Below are 24,149 nucleotides of genomic sequence, written 5' to 3'. Positions count from 1 at the left end.
CCGCTGTAAAATCAAACAAGTAACTCTACATGGTCCGTCAGGCCAACAATGACAGCAGTGCATCAAGTCCCTCCATCCTGAATTGATAGAAAAATATTCAGTAATAAATGGCAGTTTTACTGAGAAAATCAATGCAATAAGGTGTAACATTGAGTTGAATTATTAGTCGTCAGCGATGCTCCCCCATTCCCATCCTCCTCAGATGGGCTCACCTATGAGCATTGCCCTGACCGATCTCACCGACACACTCTCTATTACACTGTTCTTTAGGCGTCTGCTCTTCTTTTGCCAGGGTAAGAGCCTAGAACTATATCTCCCAGGCTACTTTGCTTTTGTGGACCTTAAAGGTGGGGATGTGGAAGAGGAGCTAGGTACTACGTAGTGTCCTCTGCTCCCCGTGCCGCACAGGTCACGTTTGGTGGTTGCTGGACATTTGCTCGGGAAGCAGCCAAGAACATCAACCCCCAGGCTACCCTGCTGCCGTAGACCCTGGAGGAGCAAAGAAGCAGGAGGAACTAGGCACTACATAGTGCGCTTTGCTTTCCCTCAGCGCAGGACGTACTTGGGTTGTGCATGGGCGAAGACCGGGTCAAGAACGGGCCTGTCCGCATTTGCTAGCGGCTAGGCAGGGCCACACAGCTTTTGTCTTCCATTTCACATTTGGTACTGTCCTGTTCTATAGGGAAGTGTAAGACTCCGGGTAACTCTAAGCATATGAATAACGGCCCATCTCAATCGACCATTGGTTGTTTTCTTGGGTGTGCCATTGGTGTAATCTCAAAAACAAATGAATTGGCAGAGAGGTGCCTATTGGAGGAGTGTTTCTCAAATTGAGAAAGGCTGAAAGAATGCCTCTGAGGCAGGGAGATAAAGTAAAAGAGAATGAAAGACAATGGGAAGTATGCTGAACGAGGGACGTGTAAAACAGGGCGAGAAGGGGGAGACGGACAAGCCTTGGGGGAGTGAAAGAGCCCCAAGATACAAAGGGACAATGGTTGAAATGGATGGAGGTAGAAAGAGGAAATGTGTGACCCCAAGACACCGACAGTTAGTGATATGTTGAAAAAGAGACCCACAGAAAAGGAAATAATACATGAGAAGCTTGCAGTAAGAGATTTATATAAAGATGAAATGAAAAAGAAATGGTAAAAAGCTCCGAGAATGAGGAAAGAGAAACCCACTGATTAAAAAAAGATGAAAGGGAGGCTTGAAGAAAAAGATGGTAACAAAGAGATACACTTAGATAAATGGTGAAAGGTGAACAACGGAACCCAGAATTGTTAATAAGAGATTAATAGAGAAGTGTTAAAAGAGAGACCCACAGAAAGAGAAATCGAAACAGAGAGACACACATAAAGAGGGGGGTTCACAGGTAAACTGTAAAATTGAGACATAGAAATTTAAATGGTTAGAAGGACTTTAGTGTAGGGTAAAATGAGACCCGAAAAAAAGAACGAAAATGTGACTCATAGAAGGTAAAGAATAATAAAGACACCTATGAAAAGAAACGGTTGGAAACCCTCATGAAGAGAGTGCAAAAAGATACCCACAAAAAGAAGGAATAAAAGATACTAAAAGATAGAGAAGTTGTAAAAGACAATTCCACAGAAAGACATTGTATAAATAAAATACTCACTGAAACAAATAGTAGGAAATACATTGTATAACTAAAATACACACAGAAAGAAATAGTAGGAAAGACGAATGAATAAAATACACACAGAAAGAAATAGTAGAAGGAAGACTTCATATCAAGAGCATGATGGAGAGATTAAGGAAAATGGGAAAAAGAAAGCCTTCAACTCACACATTCTCTAGTCTGGAGCAATTAAGGGAGAATGTTTTGCAGATTCTAAAGGATGCAGCAGGCTATGTTTAAATGGAATATCCAAGGGTATGTTTAATGGGGTGCCGTTCAAAGAAATGTACCTCCCCACTCCCTCCACACATGACCACAGCGAAAACAATATTGGATTTCTAGCTTTCAGCAAAACCACCAACATGTCCACAATTGAAATGTGGACGCAAAAGGTGTGCTGGCGTTCGGGGATAGAGTAATTAGCAAATGTGGCACAGGGACGGAGGAAATTTCTGGAAATAGTGGAAACCAGTGTTGGCACCCCAACGTGCTTACTGTGTCCCCAACGGCTTCATATTTTGAAACCACTTGCCCAGTCTTCTTAGACTCACACAGTCAGAAAAGACTTAAAACTTGGATCTTCGCAGGAGACGACCATTACAACGCGGTCTTTACACCGCACTACCATTACGACGTGGTCATCACAACGCAAGTCGTTACAACGACTTGCGCTGGATGGCGCTATATACTAAGGAATAGCATGATTTACTATTCCAACACCTTCCCTACTGTTACGTGGGCTGGAGTTGGAATAGTAAATCATAGTATTCCTAAGTCCTAACGATTTGCGTTGTGATAACTGCGTTGTAATGGTAGCGCGGTGTAAACACCGCGTCGTAATGACATACATCTGATCTTCGCAGCCACAGATATCCTAGCTCTATCCCTCATCTGATCAGAGACCATTCTCCTTGACACTTAGTCCACTCGCCACTTAGCGCCAAGATGCTCCTTTGGGAGTGAAAGCTGCGCTCTATAAGTTTCCTCATTCATTCATTCATTCAAGCCATCTCTAACGACTAAGTCCCCAATCAGAATTGGGGCTGATGGTGAACCAAAGTAATCACAACCGTGTGCCTGCATAAGGTACTGTGGGCACAGGTGGGACGGATGTTGTTGGGGGAAGAGGGGGGCGTTGGAGCAGGTGGGAGTGGGTTTGAGGAACGGCTCAGTGGTGGGTTGTTAGATAGTTAGATTGAAGAACTATTTATAAAGGTGGCAATGTGACCCATCAGTTCTGTACACAACTAAAGAAAAATTATTGAAAAGAGTTGCAGAAAGAGTAAAAGAGAGATTCCCAAACACAGTGAAAGGGCAATCAAACAAAATTAATATGCTTGATTGGCCCACACAAGGCCAAAAAAAACAACTGGAAGTGCACAGGTTGAAGGACGGCAACAAGATACACATAAGTCTAATTAGTACTGCTTTTTGCGCGAAGTGGAAATTGCTTTTATTTGCAATTGTTATCTAGCTCTGCGGTTCTTAACCTGTGGTCCAAGGACTCCTCGCGGTCTGCCAGAATTACTTTGGGGGTCCTCGATTGTAATACAAAATTAAATAATATTCAAAATAATACATTTAAGTGAATACATTATATACAAATAAGGAAGCAAAAATGAAAACGTGAAAACTTTTTCTATATTTGATTGCGAGTTATACAAAATATTTTAATATTTGAGAATGTTTGGTGTATGCTTGTTTTTGTATTTTAGTGTATGTTTTGAAGTTCAATTCATAGAAATTGCTTAGACCGAAGGTCCAAAGCTTTAAATAATGACTCTGGGGGTTCCCGGATTCCAATATTGAGTCAGTGGGGTTGAAGGAAGTCAAAAGGTTAAGATCCACTGATCTATCTCACCTTACTGGAGAGCACCTAGCCCTCTTTCTCATTGAAACCACTTTTACTGCTGGAGGCCATGGTCAACTTAAGAGTCTTCATCTGTTGTCCTCTTCTCCGGTCCTTATCACAGAGACATCCAGGCGTTGTTTTGCAGCGAGTTACCCTTAAACGTCTTCTGATGTCTTGCCTCGTAGCTGGATCTCTCCTTATCCATGAAATAATTTCAAAGAGAAATGGTTCTCCAGATTGCAGGGTGATTATTACATTGGGAGTTTATTGGCCAACAAAGATCCTTTTGAGAAGGTGGAAATGTCCCCAGTTTGTGGAGAGAAAAACCAGGCAGTGGCTCTTCAGAGTGAAAAGCATGCACCACCGTAGAGAAAAAATGCAACATTAAGAAAGTCAAGTCAAAAGTCAAGCCATAGAACAAAAGAGCACCTTTTCTTCATTGGTTGGGACAGGGCTTTGTTTCCCTTGTCAATGTCAATGTCAATGTCAAATGCTTTTATATAGCGCACTTATCACCAAAAGAGGTCTGAAGGCGCTTGCACCTGCTTGAGCAGACCCTCATTCCATCAGTTGCACAGAGTTGTATGTTTGTTTAGCAGTAAAGTTTGATTTTCTCTGAGAACATTTGAGTGTGCCATGCCTCAGGACAGAGTTTAGGGGGCCACAGGGTCAGGAGAAACAATTGACGTAAATAATCTGGATATGGTTTTGCTCCCTTTTCCCGTGGTTACCTCACACTACTCTAATGCATTGAGGCACTCATACATTATGCACTCATGGGGAAGCAGGCATGTAATGGTTTAGGGCAACAAATGTGGAACGTTTAGTGGAAATAGATTTTAAGGTTCAGGAAGCAGCGCAGGCATGTACCGGCTCGGGAAGGATTTAACGTGTGAGGCACGTGTGTTTAAAGGGACGGGGGCATGCCTATAAGGGCCCGGGGGGCAGACATGTAGGGACCTTTAGCCCATGTCTAATGGTTCAGAAACAAGTGTTTATGGGATCAGGCTGAGAGGAGCAAACATGAAAGGGCTTAGTAGCCAGCTTGTAAGGGTCATGACAAGATGTGTGGTAGGGCTTGTGAGTAGGCGTGTACAGCGGTAGGAAGGCTGACATAGAAGATCTAAAAGACATTAATATGTGAGGTCACTAGAAGCAAGCATGTAGGGGCTCAGGGGAGCAGTCGTGTACGAATGCACGGAAGCTGTTACGCAGGGCTCAAGGAACCTACTGTGAATTGTTCCGAAGAAGGTATGCGAAGGTTCAGTAACTGGGGTGTAAAGGTTCTAGGGAGCAGGTATACCCAGGCACTCTGGTCGTTCAACAAGTGTGAGCTCTGATTCCTGATAGTGTTTCCTTCTCACACTCAGGTGCAGCAGTGGTGAACATTTACACCTTCTGTGGAGTGTCTTCCCTTCGTTGCCTGCAGGAGTCCGGCCTCCTGGTCTCCGGATCAGGTTTGTTTTGCACTTAAGTCCTCAGTGCTTTAGCTACCTGTGGGTTTATTTTTTTCTGAATAGACCTGACACCAATATCCATGTGTCTTCTTCTTAGAGGCAGGTAAAGTGGAGGTGTGGGATCCGGTGACCAGAGAGAACCGACAGTCGGAGCGAGCACACTCGGACACCGTCACCGCACTCGAGGTAACACCAGAACCTTCTCGGCCTTGTGTGCTTCACCCTGTCCAGCTCTTCTGGTCTATTCCACCAATACAACCCTCTCTCCTAGGCCACAAGGGCAGTTCAGTTCCCATTACATTCCTTCTCAGACTCACCACACATGCTCCTCCCCTTTCTTCTCCATCAAAGAGTGTCCCTCTGGAGGCCCTCGCTCTCCTGGGGTTTCATATGGTTTGAAATGTGTAGAGGGCAACAGTTGTGATAGAACATTTTTTTAGTTGCATAGTTTTACATAGCACAAACTTGACCCGAATCAGGTATCAGAGCACTTTACATAGCACCATTTTCATTACATGAGGACACATTCATTTTTGTTAGGTACGGGGAGATTAAGTGATTTGCCCAGAATCACAGGATGTTCAGCGTCATTGCCGAGACTTGAACCCAGTTCCCCAGATTCGAGGTTGACCGCCCTAGCCATTAGGCCAACTCATCTCGCCCCATAACCTTTTTAACCACTTCCGTGCTGATGACGGAACCGCTCTGTCATCAGCCGCGGTAGCGCTGTGCTGATGACAGAGCGGTTCCGGCGCTGTTTTCGCACCTGCGCGGCGCGTTCTATTGAGCGGGCGGGGCCATGACGGAACCGCTCCGTCATGAGCACAGCTCAAACGACACAAAGCATGGGCACGCCTCGCGGCCCCCCTGCCCCCTTAGCACTGCGGCGGAATAGCCGTCGCAGCGAAGGTGTTAATTGTGCGTTTTCAAGAACTCTCAGAAACCTGCATTCAGTCTATGAGATCCTCTCAGTATTCCTCAACTACCACCTGAATAGTCTTTTTCCTTTACTTTCTTCTTTTTGGTACACAGTGGGTCACACCTCTGCAGGTCCTTGGGTGTGATGCACAATGTCTTACATGAAAACCTGAAGGCCCATGTCCTATGATCCCTCCACCCGCTGCTTGAGAGCAGTTTCGTTGCTGACTTCTCTATGTACATCAAGATTTTTAGATGGAAAACGTTGAAATTTCAAGCTTTATTTTAGTGCACCATTAGTGATAACCCGTTGTCGTGCATGCCCAGTTTGTTCATCTTTTCTGATGGTCTAGGGCAGGGGTCCACACCTTCTGCTCAAAACTCCATCTGTCAACTAGCGTGAGTCTTCAGAGCAGCCGAATTTCCATCCAGCATAATTTACAATCTTTAGACCAGGAGTTTCCAGCCTTTTCTTTACTAAGAGCTACTTATGTTCACCGAAAATCATGCCGAGCTACTAACATTACTAGTGGTGTCATTGTGGCACAACATTACATTAGTGGCCACCCCATGTAGGATTACCAGCAGCACTTACTTCAGTTTATCAGGCAGGGTTGCCAGCAGTAATATAACAAAGGCTAGATCCGTGTTGAATGCCTCTATATGGGTAATAGATAACAGACATAGCTTCAATACCACTTGTACCAAGGTAACGATATGAGTAATAGGCCTCCCCAATGGGCATGATTTATCTCTTAAATATGAGCTTTAAATATATTTTGGAAATTCAACCTTATATCTCCAATCATCAGCTTATGAGTTCTGAAAATACATACATTTTCAACTTGAATACACACTTTTGAAATGTAAATATATTAATGTCATCAAAGCATAAGCTTCTAATTTAGTAGGCTAAGCTGCACCCAGGAGAGCTACTTTCTGCTAGCTGGAGCTCTAACAGTAGTTTACTAGCTACTAGTTGGAGAAGCCTTAGACTGTGACAGTGAATACTCACCCTGCAGACATGGAACTTGATTATCCCCAAAACAAAATATGTACATTCTTCCCATAGAACATAAAAAGAGTGGTTTATTTTGTTTAGTTTCATCTCTCACTATTGGAGGGCCATACCCTCAATATTTTTTCTCTCTCCATTGAGACTGATCACTTACTCCCCCAAAGCACTGCCAGGTTTGGCAGCTCTGTATTTGTTTTTGTGTTGCATGTTTTCATGTTGCGCTCTTATGTCCATAGCTCGCTTCAGGTGTGCTGGAGGGCTGCGCCTCACCGCCTCCGTGACCGCCCAGGGGGTGGGCCGGCAGGGCTGACGTGTTTAGAGGAGGCCCACGTTCTCGCCCGATGTTGGGTTTGTTCTTTGTACTGCGTAGAATGCGATTCATCTTACACTCATTTCTAGAAAAGACAACCAACACACCATAACACACCACCACTGGCCATCACCCTCCACCACTACCACTACTACTCCTCTTAACCTGTTGTGGTACAGCCTCCATTTGCAAATAAGACCATATTCTGCAGCAGCCCGTACAATTACTGTTTCTGGGATCAGGTGAATACAAGCACTGTGCATTCATCAGTGATGTCATCTACTGGTGTGGCTCCTCAAAATCTGTTGGCACTTCATTTCTTTGAACAACTTGGAATGTGCTAAAAAAAACCTGTGTATGAAGAACAGTGGACTTGCCCATAACTTTGTTGGGTTACTAGTCATGGAGGCACATAGAAGGCAAATAGATGCAGGTTCCACTCCCATGCCCTTGAGATGCAACCGTGGATTCTCCAAGATCATAAAATTATAAGTAGGGCATCCGGATTTATGGTACTTATTTTTTTATCCTTATTTATTTTTTGCTAGTTTTATCTGTATTTATCCATATTTATTTTGGTTTTTGTGAAAAAATGAAGCTGAAACTGGTATATTTCCACACATATTTAAACAATAAATATGCACTCATGCTTGAATGCCTGCTAGGTTTCAGTGAAATAAACACCCACAGAAGATACATCAAGGCACTTATATGAAAATATGCACATTTCAGTATCTACTGCTGTTTAAGCCACTTTTGCTAAAATTCCTTTCTGTTTTAACCCCCTTACCTATGAATCAAAACATCTATTGGTCTGGCAGTCATGGTAGAGAGTATTTAGAATCACATAAAAAGCAACTCAGTTTCCATTTTTAATCAACATTTAAAAATAAATACAGAGAAGAAAATAAATGGTTTTTTGTCATGTACTGTACGCTTGTCTTTTATGAATTTTATTTCGAAATAAAGACGTAATGACCTGACCTGTAAAAATCTGTTAAAACGGAAAACAGGGAGCCTTAAATATAAACTATCTTGGCCTAGGCAGCACCACCCTCCACCTCACAGTCTCACCCTTCCCTTGTTTCTCTAAATACACAGGTGTAATACGACTACTTGAAGACATTCTGATCCTGTTTTGTCTCTTAAACTAGGAGAATGGCGGTTACCTCTTCAGCGGCTCGGCGGATGGGTCTGTGAAGGTTTGGCAGTTGCAAGCAGGTGCCCACCTGCGCCTTGTATATGCCACGGAGCAGACCACCTCTAGAATCCGTTCTGTTCGATGCCTTTCTGCAGCGGCTGCCGGGGACCGACTCTACTACGGTGATGAAGGCACCAACATCAAGGTGCTGTCCTGGCAGACAGGTGAGAGTGTGTTACCGCGAGGTGCTCCAGGTCAGGTGGGTTTAGGCTATGACTTCGGCTGAGACTCATATATAAAAAGATAGAATATACCCCCCTATTTGCATTGGGGACTTTTTCCAGTGGGGGGTAGGGGTTGGGGGCAAAGGTGATTTGTGAAGGGGAAATGGCATCCATGAGTTTTTGGGCCTCAATTGCATCAACTGGGGTTGTCCACATACTATTATCACAGCAAATTGAAATGCTGCAACCCTTTCAGCACTTTACTCTCACTTCCACGTCAGGGTGTCTGGTCATTTGGGGCTTTGGGTCCCTGCCCCAACCATAAAATGTGCAACCTTATTATATTATATATATATATATTTTTTTTTTTAAACTTTATTTTTGTGCAGAGCAAATATACGTATATTTCCAGCCCCGGAAATCAGAAAAAGATATCATTTGCGCCCCCCTCCCCCCCAAGACGTCAGATACGTATTCATACCCAGCATCACAGCCATTTTGCCCACATCCCGGAGGCCGGGCGGCGTTCAATCCTTCATACACTGAGTTTATCTGGGCCAAAGTCCATTTGGGCTGTCCATCGCATGATAAATCTCTGCTTTTACTTTTCTCCCACTCCCTCCCCTCCCTCTTCCCAACTGTAGATATAGAAAAGGATAACTAAAATAACGTATACCCTCTGGAAGAACAACAGTCATCACATATCCTTCTATTACAAATAGTAGCAATTCACCGACTCCAGGTACGGAGTCTCACGCAACTCTACCTCTCCCCACCCGCCGCCCACCCACAGAACCACAGATTTCTGCTCCCTTCGGTATCTGGTTGACTCTCCTCCCTCTCCAGGCAGTATCCCTGCTAACTCGTCTATCCTTTCTGACCCTTCTTTTGCCCTTGCCTGTCGTTCTGTTCCACCCTACTGCCCCCCTTCCAGACCATGATATTGTCTCCATTTCTTCCACACTTTCCGAAACCTTTTAGGGCAGCCTCTGGCTTTATAGGTTACTCTTTCCGCCACCATGTACAGATCTAGGCCCCTCCTCCATTCCTCTATCTCTGGTGCCTCTGCAACTCCCCAGTATTTTGCGATGTCTCTCTTCGCCACTACTAAGGCTAATACCAAAAAGATAAGTTGTGGGCGTGGCAGGTCCACCTCATTTGTCATGCCCAGCAGTGCCAGTTTCGGGTCTCGTGTCAATTCTAAACCCAGAACCTCTCCCAATTCCGTGAAGATGTGTGCCCAATATGTTTGAATGTTTTCACAAGACCATATAGTGTGGTAAAAGTCCCCTTGGTGGTATCCGCATCTAAGACATGAGGGGTCGGTTATCCTTCCCATCTTGAGGAGACGCCTCCTGTCAAAGTAGGTCCTATGGAGTACATTTAACTGTATTAGCCTCAACCTCGACTTGATTGCTACTTCCCGAGGGTGCATCAGGACTATTTCCCAGTCTAGGTCTTCCATTTCCCCTACTTCTGCCTCCCAGACGCCTCTAAGTTTAGCTAAATCGCCAAGCATGTTATTCGTTAGTGTCTTGTATGTGAGAGAAACCGCCTGATGCACTATCTGCTCTTGAAGGAGTCTGCCCTCTAATGGTGCATATTCCGGTATGTCCGTGAGTGTGATGTTCTGGGCTCTCCATGCATGTGCCAACTGTGTGTGTTTAAATATTTGCGAACGATGCAGTCCATAGTCCGCCTGTAGCATGCTAAATGATTTTAGTTCACCCTTCCTGATCACATCTCCAATGGTTGATATACCAATGTCATCCCACCTTTGGAAGCCCTTTAGTTTTTTAATTTCCGTTAACCATTGGCAGTGCCATAGTGGCGTCTGTCGAGTCGGTCTCTCCTCCCAACCCATGCGTTTCGTAGCCTGTGTCCATGCCCGCAGTGTAATAACCGTGGCCGGCAGAAGCGATCTCCCCGCCCTCCCCCCGTACAGGTAGTAGAGTACATTGTGTGGAGACAGTTTGCTTCGTTCCAGTGCATATGTCGGGTGGTCCGCCGGTGCATGAATCCAGTCATTTATTGGGGTCAGGTGTTCCGGCCAGTAATAAGCCTCTAAGTTTGGCAATGAGATCCCCCCACTATACTGGTGCCGTTGGAGTGTCTGAAGGGCTATGCGCGGTTGCTTCCCCAGCCACAGGAAAGAACGCAGCTCAGCATGTATTCTAGATATAGCGGTTGTCGGGAGTGGGTAGTACTCATTTTGGAGTGCGTATAGGAATTTCGGGAGAGTGATGATTTTATACATAGCAGCTCTGCCTAGTAGAGTTAGGGGTAGTAATCTCCATCTCGCCATGTCCTCCACTGCCTCTCCCACAATGTGCTCCACGTTTCTGCTAAACGAAAGTGTCTTGTTGAGGGTAATATAAACTCCCAAGTATTGAAACCCCTCCGTGGTGATGAGTAGTTGACCCGGCAAATTTGCCCACCCTTCGGCGCCTCGTGGTGCATACAGGACTGACTTGTGCCAGTTGATGGTGTGGCCCGCCCTTGCTCCAAAACCGTCAAACTCCTTGAACAACTCCGGCCCGAGGTCTCGGGATCTGTAATGTATAGCAGTACGTCGTCAGCATATAGCGATATTTTTTCCTGTGTTCCCCCTTCACCGTCCCACGAGAATCCGTGGATGTCTGGGTTCTGTCGGATCCTAGCCGCCAGGATTTCGATCGTGAGCGTAAATAGGAGAGGGGATAGTGGGCACCCTTGTCTCGTGCCCCTGCCGACTTGGAATTTGCGTGATAGGTGGCCATTTACCCGTACGCGAGCTTTCGGGGCCGTATACAGCAGCTTTATCCAGCCCCGAAATTTCGGACCTAGGCCGAACCGTTGTAGCGCGGCCATAAGAAAGGGCCAGTGGACTGCGTCAAACGCTTTTTCCGCGTCTAGGGAGAGGAACCAGTGTGGTTCCTTCCTGTCCATAACTTCTTGGAGCCAGTTGTGTGTGCGTCTGAGGTTGAGCTTAGTCGCTCTATCCGGCAGGAACCCGGATTGGTCCGAGTGGATGAGATCGGGAATCACCGATCTCAGACGTACCGCCAGGACTGTTGCCAGTACCTTCACCTCAATGTTAAGGAGCGAGATGGGGCGATATGAGGCACATTCTTCCTTGGGTTTACCCTGTTTGTGGATCGGGACAATGGTGGCCAGTGCAAGGTCTGGTGGGAGGCACCCTTCCTTGTATGATGCTGTGTAAAGGGCTTGGAGGTGGCGAGTTATCAGGTCCGACGTACGTTTAAAGAATTCCGCCGGGAAGCCGTTCGGCCCCGGTGTTTTCCCTGTTTTTAGTTTATTTATTGCTTCTGAAATCTCATCGCGTGTAATGTCCGCCTCCAGCGTCGTGCTGGTTTCGACCTCCAATATTGGTATGTCTACCCCCTCAAAATATCGGTGTGCCTCAATGTCCGTCCCGAGGTCTCTTGCCTTGTAGAAGGTTTCATAGTGGGACGCAAAAGCCTCTGCTATCCCCTGCTCGGTGTTCACCATATCTCCATCCCCCTGTCTGATTTGCTCCACCCATCTCGCCGCTCTTTCTTTCCTGCTCAGCCATGCCAAGAGTTTACCTGACTTGTCACCTACGTCGTATAGACGGTGTAGGGTAGCTAGCGATTGTGTCCGGGCCTCGTTAGAGACTAATTCTCTATATTCCCGTTGTTTGTCTAGTAATTGCCTCAAGGTTCCCTCCTCTTTACGTGTCTGGTATTCCCTTTCTAGGGTCAAAATTGTGGTTTCTAGTGCTGCTGCCTCCGTATGTTGTTTTTTCCGCTCAACCCTCAGTCTGCCCTTTATTCTGTCCTGCAGAACAGGTTTCATTGCCTCCCAGAATGTGATCTCAGAGTCGACCGACCCTTCGTTCTCGGCCACATATACCTTAATATCAGCTCTAATTCCTCGTGCGATCTCCGGAGTCTGAAGGTGCCATGCTGCGGCGCGCCATTCCTCGCCTCCCTTCCTCCTCCCTGCCCCTATTTTTGCATACAGTGGTGAGTGGTCCGAGATTCCCCTAGCTTTGTATACGAACTCATCCCCTGCCGTTAGGTATTGCCTGGCCACAAATATGTAGTCTAACCTGGAGAAGACTTTATGGGCACCTGAGTAGAAGGAATATGCTTCTTGTGTCGGGTATCTCCATCGCCATACATCGACGAGGCTCATGTTAGCTATGTATTTTGCGAGTGCAGTTTGTGCCCCCCCCCTACGTGTCGGCCCTGAGCGGTCTTGTTCTTCAGACATTACATCGTTGAAGTCTCCCCCGATTATTTGCAGAGTCTGCTGTCTCCAGGAGGATGGTCGCTACTGCCCTGAGTGTGCGCGTCTGTAGTTTCGGTGGTGCATACACCGAAATTATAGTATACCTTTGCCTCTTCCATGTCCCCTGCACTCCTACATATGTTCCTTGTGGGTCGCTCCAAGTACGTGTTATGGTGAACGGGCATGATTTATTGATTATTATAGCTACCCCCCTTGAATCTGAAGTGTACCCTGCATGTGCCAGCACCATGTACCTTCCTCTCGCCATGAATGCACACTTCCCTTCTCTAAGGTGTGTTTCTTGCAGAAGTACAAGGTCTGGGGCCGCCCTCTTAATGTACGCATTTACAAGTCCCCTCTTTATTTTGGCGCCTAGGCCATTCACATTCCACGTCAGGATTGAGAGCCCTCTATGGTCCTGACCTGGGGCTGTTAGTGTACCTGCCATGGGATGGAGTAACGCTCATGTTCTGTGGTTGTCCGTGACAGCCGCGAGCGGCAGTGTTGCTTCATGTATGCTTGACTCTGTCTCTTCTTCTGTTTCCCTTCCCAACAGTCCCCCCAACTCCCCGAACTTGAAGAACTTCCCCTGCCCCGTCTCTCCCCCCCTCCCCACCTCCCTCTCCCTCCAGTCTCATCCTTGGTTAAGGACCGAACTTTCGGTAAGAGTCGGTCTGTCGCCCCCCCTCTCCCACCCTCTTATTCAATTATATCTTGCTAATCCTGTCTAAGCAGAAGGTAGTGTCGCCAATGTTCTGAGTAGTATGCCCGGATGTAGCTTCTGCCCACCCCTGCGCTTCAAATAAAGAGGAAAGAGCCTCTGAACTTTCAACAAAAACAAACAAAGATTAGATTAGATAAGAGAAAACAAGGGGGGTGTGTGAAAAAACTTGCGTGTCCCTTTTGTGTGCTCCGGCCGACGTCTCCAGTAGTCCACTTCACCGGTTTTTATGAGTGTGAGTCTTATGTGGTAGTTTCAGTTCCACTGATCTTATCGGAGGCATCTTGTTCCAGGTTGCGAATTTCCTTCACTAGCGGGTGGACTGAGTTTTGATCGCTGTCCAACTCATCTTCTTCTTCGGCATCTGAGTCTCTGGGCTCCACTTCGTCATCTCCTTCACCCTCCGAGCGAATCTGTTTCCGTGCCCCCCGGAGTGTTTGGTCAGCTGTTGTCGATGTACCCGGCGACTCCGATCTCCCCCTCCTAGCACCTGTCGCTATGCGCGCCTGATACGGGGTTCCTGTGTGGCGTGAGTATATTCTTCTGGATTTCCTTCGTTGTTGCTTGGGTGATCCCCATTGTGTCTTTTCCCTTACGGCTTTTTCCAGTTCCTCTCGCCCTGCTGCTTCACGCCCATTGAGGATCGGTCTCTCTTCCAACCACTGCCATGCGTCTTCTGGGTGGTTGAAGAAAAGTGCTTTGTCTTTATAGATGACTTTAAGTTTAGCAGGGAAGAGTAGCATGTATGTGATGTTCATAGACCTGAGTTTGGCCTTCACCGAGTCAAAGGAGCGTCTCTGCTTCTGGACTTCTTGGCTGTAGTCCGGGAAGATCATGATATTAGTATTCTCCAGCCGAATGTCCCCTAGCTTCCTTGCTTCCCGCAATATCAGGTCCCTATCCGCAAAGTTGAGGAAGCGTGCGATTACCGGCCTGGGTCTCGCTCCCTCTGGAGGTTTGGCCAGTAGCGCTCTGTGTGCCCTTTCAATTACAAAGCATGGTGAGAATTGCGCCGCTGGGAAGGTTTCGATGAGCCATTTATGCAGGAACGCCGACATGTTATTCCCCTCAATCCCTTCTCTAAATCCCACAAAGCGTAGGTTGTTGCGACGTGCCCTATTTTCGGCATCGTCCACCTTCCAGAGGAGCTGTCTGTGTGATGCTTGGAGCTCGGCCATATCTTTCCTGAACGTGGTGATCGACTCCTCCGCCTCCCCGATACGCGATTCGGTCTCAGTCACTCTGGCGGAGAGATTCCTGAAATCCTGGCGTAGGAGCGTGACCTCGGATCCCACCTCGCCGATTTTGACCTCCAGTGCCGCCCGTGATTCTTGGATGTCTGTTCTGGATGCCTGGATCGCTGCGAGTAGTCGTCCTGTATCGATGGGCCCTTCTGGCGCCGTTCCCGGGTTCTCTTTGGTTTGTCGCGGAGCTGTAAAAATGTCCATTGTGCCCTGTTTTGGTGGCTTGGATAGTTGGTCTTTCTTTCCCATCGTTGCTGCTATGGTTTGGATTTGTAGGTTAACGGCCCTGGGTGTCCTTCAGTGGCAATCGCTTAGTGATGCTCCCCAACTGTACCTAAGTCTTCGATGCACTACCAGTGTTACCTCCAGTACCTGCCCCACTCGGCTCTTTCCTATGTGCGACAACTCCTTCGGTGGTGTCCAGGCGCGGCTCCGCTGTGCGTCTTACTGGCGCCTTCAGGTTCGCTCACTCTCCTTCTCGCCAACTTCTCTACCTCAGTTTGCACGTTTATGGCGGTCTTTGGTACTGATCCTGTGGCCTTCACTTTTCCTGTTTGCGGCAGGGTAGTATGCCCGGCTTCTGCGCCCCACTTTTGAACTCCCTGAAATGATGAGAGGATGTAGTGGGGAGTGGTGAGTCACACTCCTTTGGTGTGCCCCTGTGGGTATCTGGGTGTTGCTACCGCGTGGCTTGCGTTTTCCCACATTCACCACCACTGCCAATAATGCTGGGTGTCCTCCTCACGGTGGTCTGATTGTTATCCCTCTATTCCATTTTTATGAGGCCATCCGTGTCCACTGCCCACTGCTGTTGCTTAGTTCGTAGTTCCAGCGTGGCCTCGGTGCCCCCACCTACTTCGTCTACTGCTGGCACTGTGGACTCTGTCTTGTGGAGCCTGGCTATGGAGTTGCACGTCCTGTCCTGTCACCCCTCCAGGTGCATGCGGCTGGCGATACTGCTATTACTCGGCCCCCCCCCCCTCACCCCGCCGCCCCAGATGGTGTTGGGTGCTCGGGGGGGTCGTGGAACCACTGCCTCTGTCTGGTATAGTGCGGGGGGGGGTCACCCTCGGGTACTATTTGCCGGTGCCTTGGTATTGTGGCCTCTCCTTCTGGTTTCCCCTGTCCTCCGCTGGTGGCGGTGTCGTTTTGTGCCTTGCCCCGCCCCTCCCTTGCGCTCCGGTGGCAGTGCGCGCTCAGGGTACCGGGGGGTCCTCCGCTTCCGTGCACCGACCTGTGAGGGCCCTTCGCTGGTGGTGGTGTCGTTGTGTGCCTTGCCCCGCCCCTCCCTTGCGCTCCGGTGGCAGTGTGCGCTCTGGGTATAGGGGGGGGGGGTGGGGGCCCTCCACTTCTGTGCACCGGCCTGTGGGGGTGGTCAATTGTGGCTTACTTGTCCTCCGGGCCATTCTGTCTTCCCCCGGTGTGGTGTCCTTCACTTCGCCTATGTCCTCCTCCCGGTAGAAGGTGCGGCCGCCATCTTGGTACGGTTTCCCGGCCCCCGGGGCCTCGCACCCTCTCACCTGCTGTTCACCGGTGGTTGGGTCAGGTTACTTCTGCCGGCTGCCGACTTGGTCTGTGAGACAAAACGCCCGTCCTCCAATGTGCTCTTCCTCACCGTGCCTTCACCGGAGTCAGGCCGCCATGTTGCTTAAGGTGTTCCCGGGCTCCGGTGTTACCTGATGCCTTCGGTCCCACTTCTGGGTGTCCTTTATTCGGGACTGCACCTCCGCTTGCCTGCTACACTGGGTATCACCTCTGTGTGCCTCTCTCCGCTCTCTGCAGCCGTCCGACCGCCGATATGATTACGGCGCCGCCATCTTGCCTCTTCACCACGGTTTCGGATTGCCAGCCTAAACTTCGGTTTTACGCTGCTCCGGGGCTTCAATGTCTCTCGTACCCTTGCTCCGCCGCCTATATTATATATTTTTTTAAGTCCAATACCTAATCAACAATGCCAGACTTCCTATTCTTTATGGCTAGACTTTCTGAAGATCCTGTGTGCCTGTGTTTGCCAGGAATGACATATAGATGTTGGGTTGACTGCAGTCCAGCCCGTCACTTTCACCTCAGCAGGTGAGGTAGGCCTGCGAGCCGCAATGCTGCCTGTAGATAGAGTCTCCGGCGTTGCAGACGGAAACCATGACCCGGGTTTCATGTCGGTCACCTCAGACTTACACCAGTGCAGTCTTAACGCATGGTCACGCTGCGTAGTTGCCTGGGGGCCCAACGAACATAAGGGTCCCATGCAGATCAGAATTTAACACTGATTTTCCGTTAAACATTTTTACTCCTGTGAGTTGTCGTGTAGGCAGCGCCCAGCGCACTGCTTTGACTGGGGGCCTATGATGCTGTTAAGACTGCCCTGCTTACCACACCCTGTCTCCTCATCATAGGGCCGGGTGGCCTATCAAGCTTTACTGACCACTCCCCACTTTGTGACATGATTGAGTAAGGTGGAGTCAAACAGGATACCTCATCACAGACTCATGCAGTCCTTCCAGGCCCGACTTTCTTGCAAAGGGAAGGAGGACTATGTTATATTTGTTATGTTATGTTATATTTATTTTTATATAGCGCGCGGCTACTCAAAAAGAGTGTCCCGGCGCTTTAGCATTGAGACCTACGGCAAAATAACACAACACAGCAGTAAAACCAGAAAGGGGAACCCAATAAAAAAAGAAAAGAAAGAAAGCCTATAGAGTAAACAACCAGGTCTTTAGACCTTTCCTGAAAGCAAGTAGGCTGGTGGCACCCCGAAGTGTCAGCGGCAGAGAATTCCACAGCTGTGGTGCCAGCAGTCCAAAGGAGCGGCCTCCAATGCGAGCTCTTTTCACACGTGGCACCACCGCCAAAAACCGTGACTCCGATCTGAGAGCGCGGGCCGGATGGTAAAAAGCAAGTCTCCTTTGGAGGTACTTCGCTTCCCCAGCATGGAGGGCTTTATAGGCCAGAGTCAGGGCTTTAAAGATGATCCGCTTGCGGATAGGCAGCCAGTGTAGGGCCTGCAAGAGACCCGCAACACTGGCTCGCCTATTTAAGCCATAGATAGATTTAGGACTAGATAAGCCAATGCGTGTGACCATTGGAAGACACAGGAAAGGCACTTGCTGTGGAGCTAGGACATTTGAATGTTAGGGGAGCCATGACAAATTACGAGCTTTGGAGTGGCCTCTAGAGATTCTGAGGTGTACGTCGACTGACGTGATCTACCAGCAGCTGCCAGTCCGCCCTGTCCACACCAGAGTTTGTGAGCTCAGCTTTGCGATTAAAATCCTTTTACAATTGAAATTTTGAATTGAGCTGACAAATGGGTTTTGTAGCCATTCTTTGCTGCTGTTTGACGTTGTAGATCAGAGCTTAGCCCCTCCCTTGTATACAGGGTTGGATTGGGATCCAAAATCGGGCCCGGGCACACCAAAAAAAAGTGGCCCACATTTGCGTATTGCCTCTCCGCAAAACACTGCTTCAGCGAAGTTTTATGAAAAGAAAGGGGGTGGGGGCATGTTTTATTAACTTCACTTGGATAAAAAAAAATGCACAGATTAGTTCACACTGCTGAGCCACACATGAATGCAAGTGAGACCACCTCTGATCAGGCCCTCTGCCCCCGCTCAATCAGCAGACATTAATTGGCCGGCCCAGCGAGAGAAAGGGAGTGATGCCTCTGCCCATCTGCCTCTAGAAAGGCCACTCGGGCACCCACTGGGCCGCTGGTGGCACCCAAACAGCACAGACAGCCCCCAGGCTGCCCAGAAAAGCAGCCCACAGCTGGAAGTCGGCAACCTGCCCTTCGGCCATTTCCCGAGTGCTTGCGTTACCAATCCGACCCTGCTTGTATACTTGTGTCACTCCGAGCCCTTCCTTTCCGTCTCCATGCTTCTCTGTCTCCAGATGTGCACGTTCCTTTCTGTATTGGGCCTGTCTACACTAACCACAGCTTTAAAATGCTGATCACTTGCTTTAGAAGTAATTTAAACGCAGCCATAGCCACAGAACAGGGGCACTGTCTTGTACCCCTTCATGGACACAAACAGGAGGCATGGATATTTAAATAATTGGTACTGTTAGGAATGAATCGTGCATAACACTTCACTAGTACAGCTAACGTGTTTGCCCATGTATAATGGCTAAAATGTAAGATGCAAGGACTACAATTTCTGCTCATACTCCTGTCTTAGAGAAGTAACCACGCCTCTGCTCAAAAGAGCGAGATATCGCTGTGTTTGCACCGTGCAGTTCAAGTTTGGATTTATGCCTCACCAAATCCAAAGTTTGGAGCCACCACCATTTCCACATTTGGTTTTTTTTAACATCTTTTTATTGAAAGCAAAACAATTCCATCATAATACACACTCAGGAGCAGTGGAAGAGCAGATTTAGCTTACATTGTTAAAAGCACATCAGTTCAATCATTTACCGGTATTGGGATGATCCACCTCCAGTGCAGTGTACCCTCTAGCCTACCTCCGGTCTTCAGTCCGTCCCCTGCCCAGCTACTCCCCCACCCTCCTAACTCCCTCTCCTCCCCCACCCCTATTCTAGAAATGCGGCCCGGAGCCGAGCCTAAAACCATAGCCTCCCTGCAAGGAGGGACCACAAACATATCACGGGCAATGCCCGACTTGGCAGGGCCTCTCTACTCATCCTCCGAGTCGTCCATCCACTATCCCCTGTACCTTCTCCAGGCCCGCCAGATCTTTTCCCATTTTTTGGGGCAGCCCCTACTGTTATATATGACCCTCTCCGCACTCTGGCACCAGTCCAGGTCCCGCTCCCATTCCTCTATTGTTGGTAGTAGGTCACTCCCCCAGAGGCGTGCAATATTTCTCTTCGCCACCATACTCGCAAACGCCAACCACACCTTTTCTCCCTTGGGCCATGTTACCTCTCCCGTGACTCCTAATACATGCCACCTGGCCTCCAGCTGTACCTCCGCCCCAACCACCTCCTCCATTATGTCTTTCAACCTGACCCAGTAGGAGCGAATTTTGGGGCAATACCAGAGGATGTGGAAGAATGTACCCTCATACCCGCACCCTATCAGGCAGAAGCGTGATGTAGCGTATCCCATTTTAAATTGCACCGTGCGTGGGGTGTAGACCTATGGAGTATACGAAACTGTACCAGACGGAATCTTGCTCGAATCGCCACTTCCCTGGGGCACTGTAAGGCCTCGCTCCAATCGTCATCTTCTTGCAAACCCAAATCAGTTTCCCACTTTTCCCGGAGTGGCCCGAGTGTGTCTGGGAGGTTATTAATTAACTTTTTGTAGGTGAGCGAGATGGCCTTATCAATCATTGGGTCGAGGAGCAGCCTGTCCTCAAGCGGGGCGTACTCAGGCAGCTGATCCCCTTGCGGCAAGTGTGAATTTATGGCATGCGCGAATTGTTGGTAGTGGAGAAATTCGCCATTCCCCATCTGGAATTTGGACTGCAGAGCTGCAAATTCCACCACTTGCCCCCTCTTCCAGACATCGCCCTGTAGATCTATGCCAATGAGGCACCAGGTATGCAAATTGCAGAGTCTAACTACTTCCCTCAGGAAATCTCCCTTCCATAGGGGCGTCTGAGCCGTAAGTTTCTTCTCCCAGCCGAGCAACTTCGTTGCCCGCTTCCAGATTTGGACCACCACCGCAGTCTGGGGAGGCAAGGGCAGAGCACGCCGTGCCCCAGAGTAAAGGGCCGCCAGATAGGTACCCTCGCCCATGGCCGCCCGATCCACCCGATACGCCGGTTCCTCCTGTGGGGCAAAAACCCAGCCGTTGACGTTGGTCAGCTGAGCCGCCCAGTAGTAGAGGCGGACGTCAGGGACCGCCAATCCCCCCTCATAGGGACAGCGTTGCAGCTTACCAAGAGCGATCCGCGGGCAGCCACTGCTCCACAGAAGGGAACGTTGCTCCGCCTCCACCGTTTTAAAAACCTGGTCCGGGATCGAGAAGGGGGAGCTCTGCAACACGTATAGCAGCCGTGGCAGGGCCATCATTTTGAAGAGTACCGCTGTCCCCATAAGGGAGACCGGCAGGGTGCGCCAGTGTTGCACGTCGCCATGCAAGCGGTCAAGTAGTGGCTGTACATGAAGCCGGAGGAACTCCGAGGCCGTCGGCACAATCCATATCCCGAGGTAGCGAAACAACTCCTGCCATACCAGGCCCTCACATCTCGCCACCGCGGGCGGCTGGGGCCCCGCCAGAACATAGCAGAGGGATTTACTCCAGTTGACCTGGTATCCGGAATATTCCCCGAAAGTACGCAATATAGTTATGAGACGCTGAATCGATTCCGCCGGCCTCCGGGTGTATAGCAGGATGTCATCGGCGTAGAGCGAAATACGCTCTTCCCATCCGCCATCCTTTGCTATCCCCCACACCCCCGGGTCCGTCCTCACCCAGTGCGCCAGCGGCTCCAGTGCCGGGACGAAGAGGGTCAGAGACAGGGGGCAACCCTGCCTCGTGCCACGTCCCAGTCGAAACTCACGTGACGTGGCCCCGTTCACTCGGACTCTCGCCAGCGGCTCCGCGTACAGCAGTTGTACCCATGAGCAGAAGTTCGGCCCGAAACCTAGTCTCTCCAGCACGGCGTATATATAACACCATTCGACACTGTCGAAGGCCATATGAGCGTCAAGGGAGAGCAAGGCCGCCGGAGCACCCTCCGGTACGGCCACTGTCTGTAGGACCCCAAACAGCCGACGCAGGTTAAGTCTCGTGTTCCGGTGGGGCATGAAGCCCGACTGGTCCGGGTGGACCAGCGACTGGATCACCACCCCCAGGCGCGTAGCTAGGATCTTTCCAAGGACCTTCGTCTCGTAATTGAGGAGGGAGATAGGTCGGTAGGAGCTGCAGGCACCACGTGGCTTCCCCGCCTTGTGGATCACCACGATCGTGGCCAGGCGCAAATCCCGCGAAAGGTGACCCACGTCACGCGCCTCAAGGAGCATATTGCATAAGTGTGGTGCAATGTGGCCGGCCACACAGCCGAACGCCTCCGCCGGAAACCCGTTAGGTCCCGGGGCCTTCCCCGTCTGTAAATCCCCCATGGCCTCTTCTACTTCCTTGACTGAGATTTCAGCCTCTAGCACATCCCTGTCCACCGCTTCCAGGACTGGAAGTTGCAAGGGGGCAAGGAAATCTCGACAGTCTTGGTCAGTATGAGATGTGCGGGAGCGGTAGACCTCTTCGTAGTAGAGTGCGAAGTCCTCCGCTATGGCCCTACTGGTGGTACTCACCGATCCATCTGGGTGTTCTATATTCGGCACCCAGCTCCGGTCCCGGTCTCTCTTGACATTCTGTTCGCCTTGTCACCCATGTTGTACACTCTGCGCTGGGTGGCCAGGGCGTGTGCCCGTGCTTGGTCCGTTTGGAGATCCCTCACTTCTTTACTGAGCAGGCGTGTCCTATGCAGTCGAGCTCATGTTTCCACATTCTTTGATCAACCCAAATTGCTAGCCAAGTACACCTTTCAGCGCTTAACTGTCAGGGTAGGGACAGTAGAGCAGTCCAAGCCTCCATCATGGAGGTGATGTGAGGGGGGGAAGCGGAACTGAATAATGCACATAATGACGTTCAATAAATTAGTGGTTTTATTTTTTTAAAGATGCATACTGTAAATCCCACAAACTAAAACAATGCATAGCATTAGAATGATCTACATAGATTACAGGTGAAAAATCAGTGGACCAAACAGTAGTCATAATGACAGTGGGAACAGTATGTTAAAATCCCTGCTCAAGCGGACATTAGACAACTAATGCAAAATTAAGTGTACCTACTTTGGCAGGTTGACACGCCATCAATACGGAGGCATACTGCCTTTGGTGATACCTCTGACATGTTAAGCAGTAACAATGTCCATCATATAATATCAAAAACCATACCTATTAGCTTTGACACACGTTTCAGAATATTATCAAGCAATTAACTTTTCAACAAAATTGGCAAATTTGCCATAGCTCCAAATTGTATTAAAAATTAGTATTTTACCTAAAGCAAACTTTACTATGTCAACAAACCTCTGGTTTATACACTTGGTTGCTGAACAATCCCTCGACCTACATTTTAAGGATTCTACTGCTCCCCTAGCCGTCATCCATAGGAGCTGATGAAATTCAGCCTCATTCCTCCCAGAGTCGCACATTCTTAGACCCAGAAGATGTAGGGTTCCGCATGGGCTTTATGTGGGCTCCCTTAGGGTGCTCCCTGTACCTCATGGGGTACCACAAAAAATGCAAATATTTAATTTGGCTGCAGTGCCTTAAGCGTGCTGTTTTCGCCCCACTACTTATTTTTTAATGCCGCTGCGAGGGCCATGTCAACCCGTGCTCTCCTGAGGCACCCATACTAGCCTAGACGTTCTCCGGCAGGTCCACCTGCTTGTCAGGTGGGCTGTGCAATCTCCCCCTGTGGCTGGGAGTGGAGGCTACTTGTTGCTGTTGTCTTGCTGTGGACAAGGAGTGCAAGGTATGGAATGTGGGGTGTCCTTGGTGCCTGGTATATCCGCCGCCCACCACTTTACGGGGTCACTCCAGGTAGATCTAGGGCTCCCCAGGCTGGTGTATGTTGGTGGCGTTTGCCCCATCCCACAAGCAGGTAGTTGAGGAAACAGTGGAATGGCTCTCTGGTGACCCAGGGGCAGCACCACCGCACAGGTTCCCTGGTCTGAAAACAAAAACCTGTTTGGGATTATATATTCCTCTGGGTGCCTCTGCCATCCTAGGCACCTCCTGCATCCCCAGTTGTCCACAGCCAGCTGGTCGTGTGAATTAAAAGGTGAGCATTATAGGTAACAACTCATAATCCATTTTAGACTCAATTTACAATGTGTAGAACTTCTTTAGGGAAGTTCATGATAAGTTCATCACAGACAAAGATCAAAAAAGCAGAAATACAGGCCAGAACGCAATAAACGTTGAGTTTTTAATTGAGAGAACAATTTATTTTCTTAACATTTAGAGCCAGAAGCCTTTTCAGAATGCTGGAATGTGTATCGTAAAGTCCGGTATACAATTTTGGAAGTGTGCTTTGTCGAAACGCTTTTTGAAGCAAATAATTTTTCTGCTCGCTTGAACTTCAGTGGTTCCTATAGTGCTGAGTGAGGAGACACATTCATTCCAGCCTTATGGGCTATTAATGTGTGGATCTGGCACCGCTGTAGGTTTGTGAGTTGTAGGGCTTGTGACTGTTTTTCTTGTTTTGTTTTGCCGGCCTACTGTTGTTTGGTTAATGACCTCTTGTTCACCCTATTATTTGCTTGCTTTCCTTTTTTCAAATTGTTGGAAGTTGTGTCACTTTTTTGTGTTTGGTGGACTGATGTCTAGTCAATTGCTGTTGACCACCTCCGCCTTATTGGTCATTGGAAGCCGAGGCGGTGTTT

At 48.9% G+C, this 24,149-nt stretch overlaps 1 protein-coding gene across 2 annotated transcripts in view; it reads left to right on the top strand.

Moving 5' to 3' along the window:
* LOC144768124 (uncharacterized) overlaps positions 1–24,149 on the top strand; it is a 130,186-nt gene that overhangs the window by 100,425 nt on the left and 5,612 nt on the right. For both annotated transcript variants that reach the window (XM_078651540.1, XM_078651539.1), the window contains exons 8-10: positions 4,862–4,948; positions 5,046–5,134; positions 8,349–8,559. In XM_078651540.1, coding sequence (XP_078507666.1) covers positions 4,862–4,948; positions 5,046–5,134; positions 8,349–8,559 — 387 coding nt within the window. The remainder of the gene's footprint in view (positions 1–4,861; positions 4,949–5,045; positions 5,135–8,348; positions 8,560–24,149) is intronic.

This window comes from Lissotriton helveticus, chromosome 7 (assembly GCF_964261635.1).
Source record: "Lissotriton helveticus chromosome 7, aLisHel1.1, whole genome shotgun sequence".
In the NCBI taxonomy this organism is placed as follows: domain Eukaryota; kingdom Metazoa; phylum Chordata; class Amphibia; order Caudata; family Salamandridae; genus Lissotriton; species Lissotriton helveticus.
This window is presented reverse-complemented; position numbering and strand designations above follow the sequence as displayed.